Genomic DNA, 2510 nt, shown 5'->3' with positions numbered 1-2510 from the left:
AAAAGCAAAGATGCGCGGGGTTGAAGGGGCATAGAAATCGTTATTTGGTTGAAAAGCAAAGATGCGTGGGGTTTGAGGGGCGCAGAGCGGAGGCCAGGTAATCTGCTAATGGCGCACAAGCCTCTGAAAGGGAAAAGTCTGGGAGAGGGGAGGAAGGGGTAAGGTTAGACTTTTTGAAAGAATTTTAATTCTTTCTTTGCGGGGGGTCACGAGAGAAAAAAGAGCTATTAAAAAATTTCCTCTCCCCGCACTAGTGACTGAAGATCCATAGTTGAAAAGGTGTAAAACAATTGCTTTGAAATCTAACCAGGTGTTACGCATTTCTGGTTACTATTTATTTTCATACCAGTCCAGGAATGGTATTGTTAATGGAAGCATTCCTTTCGAAAAATACAATTCGAGCCCGAGAGATAAGGGGAGGGGGGAGATGGGAAAGAGGGAGGGGAGAGAGGAAACGAGCGCCAATAGGATCGGCTATTTTTATTTAAGCGTTGAGAAAACGCAATATAAATTCCATTGACTCTTTCCTCAATTTTAGGGCAAAAATAAAAAAGTTTTCCCAAGAAAGCAAACAACAAAAATCAGTCTCGTTCTGCTTACCGCTCCTTCACTCACTATTGGAGGAAAAACAAAAGTCTTCTGGGGCCTAGAGCTCCGCCCACTTTCTTGGGGGTTTTCAAACAGGTCCGCTACCAGGACATATAAGCTCTGGTCTACACTCCCATCACCAGTAGCTGCTTGCTCTTCCTTTCGGAGCCTTTTTTCTTCCTGAGAGCATGTCTGGACGTGGGAAAGGCGGCAAAGGGCTGGGGAAGGGAGGCGCCAAGCGCCACCGAAAGGTTCTCCGGGACAACATCCAGGGCATCACAAAGCCCGCCATCCGCCGGCTCGCCCGACGAGGTGGTGTCAAGCGCATTTCTGGGCTCATTTATGAAGAGACCCGGGGAGTGCTGAAAGTTTTTCTGGAGAACGTGATCCGCGATGCGGTGACTTACACGGAGCATGCCAAGCGCAAGACGGTCACCGCCATGGACGTGGTTTACGCGCTGAAACGCCAGGGTCGCACCTTGTACGGCTTCGGCGGCTGAGCAGTCCCTGCGGTTTCTCTTCAAACCCCTAAAGGCCCTTTCAAGGGCCCCCAGAACGTCAGGAAAAGAGCCAACACTTCGTATTTGCTGTGTGAATGTGGGACCTAGGTGCAGATACGTGGGTCAGATGAGGCCCTTCCTTGTGCCATGGAAGTCCTTGCCCTGGCGGGTGGTTCGGGCCGCGGGCGGCGGGCTTGGGGCTGAGGGGGAGGTTTGAGCCGTAGGGCTCGGAACGGGGACCCAGCGCCGCTCCCGTGGGACGTAGTCTGGAGAGTGAGGTGCCAGGTAGGGACCTCGCCCCAATGTGCACAGGCAGACTGGGCTCCTGTCTAGAATTTGGGTTCAATTTGGGGTAAGGAGGTATCCACGCATAAAAGCGTGGTTAAAGGTAGCGAATGATTTCTAAGCCGTGGAGGTCTCTAGCCCTGAACCTATATAAAGAAGCTGCTATGCAAATTAGGGCTAGCTGATGCTGCTTCCAATTGGATCGGAGGGTCGCGCGTCAGAGGGGGCGGCTCCCTGCCGTAGACCGGCCCCCCTTAGAACGCGGGAATGTGATGGCGCGAAAGTGCCAAGTGCTGTCCTAGTGTGGCGCTCTGGAGTGCTGCTGGGTGTGAATATTTTGTTTCTTTGCTGACGTCAGAATTGGAGGTGACCAAATTCAGACGCCGAATGAAGGAGGCAAAGCGTGGGCGAAGTCGAAGGCGGGGCCTAGCTCGCGGCCGCTGCTCTACCTGGGACGAGCTGCACCGTTTGCTGCACCGAGCGGGTGAGCGTCCCGGCCCGAGTACCCGGCGTCGGTGTTCGAACCCCTGACCACGGAGATGCAGGAGTTAGCCCGCAGTGCGGCCAGGGGCGCGGGGCAGCATCCTGCTGCTGCTCTGGAGACGGTGTCGTGTGACCCGGTCGCAGCCGGGAGATGAGCCCTAGCTTTCTAGTAAAGGCCCTTTTCTGAGCTGCCCGTGGGGTTGTAGGAGAGAAATGAGTGGAATAAATTCGGCGTTCTAATAAATTCGGCGAAAATGGCGTGGGCGAGAGGGCTGTGTAGTCGCGGGTCCTACCCAGTGATTCCCCGCTGCGGCCTGAAAACTCGGAGCAAGGGGCGGCCAGTTGGAGGGCACTTTGCCCCGGCGGCTGCAGGGGCCGGACACAGGGGGACCTGCCGCGGTGCGGGCCGGCAGGGACTGCCAGTGGGGCGAGGCGGGAACCGAGCTCAGTTTGAAACATTTCTAGTATTCCCTCAGCGGAGGCTGGCATTATACCGTTTATTGGGGGTCAGGCACTTTGGAACACTTTGTGTTCCATTACTGCGTTTGATTCTCCAGCAAATTTATGAAGTATTTGTTATTACTATTTTGCCGATGAGGTTACTGCAAAGTGAGGTTACCATTACTGATAATGGGGGTGTTAGAACTGGAGGCA

General features: G+C 54.2%; 1 protein-coding gene across 1 annotated transcript in view; it reads left to right on the top strand.

The window, feature by feature from the left end:
• LOC117795041 overlaps nucleotides 1-1141 on the top strand; it is a 2352-nt gene extending 1211 nt beyond the window's left edge. The window contains exon 3 of the mRNA XM_034645991.1: nucleotides 735-1141. Within this exon, the coding sequence (XP_034501882.1) occupies nucleotides 735-1088 (354 nt within the window). The 3' untranslated portion in view covers nucleotides 1089-1141. The remainder of the gene's footprint in view (nucleotides 1-734) is intronic.
• Nucleotides 1142-2510: the final 1369 nt, after the last annotated feature.

This window comes from Ailuropoda melanoleuca, chromosome 16 (genome assembly GCF_002007445.2).
Source record: "Ailuropoda melanoleuca isolate Jingjing chromosome 16, ASM200744v2, whole genome shotgun sequence".
NCBI classification, from domain to species: domain Eukaryota; kingdom Metazoa; phylum Chordata; class Mammalia; order Carnivora; family Ursidae; genus Ailuropoda; species Ailuropoda melanoleuca.
The sequence above is the reverse complement of the archived record's forward strand: the minus strand, read 5'-3'. Positions and strand labels throughout refer to the sequence as shown.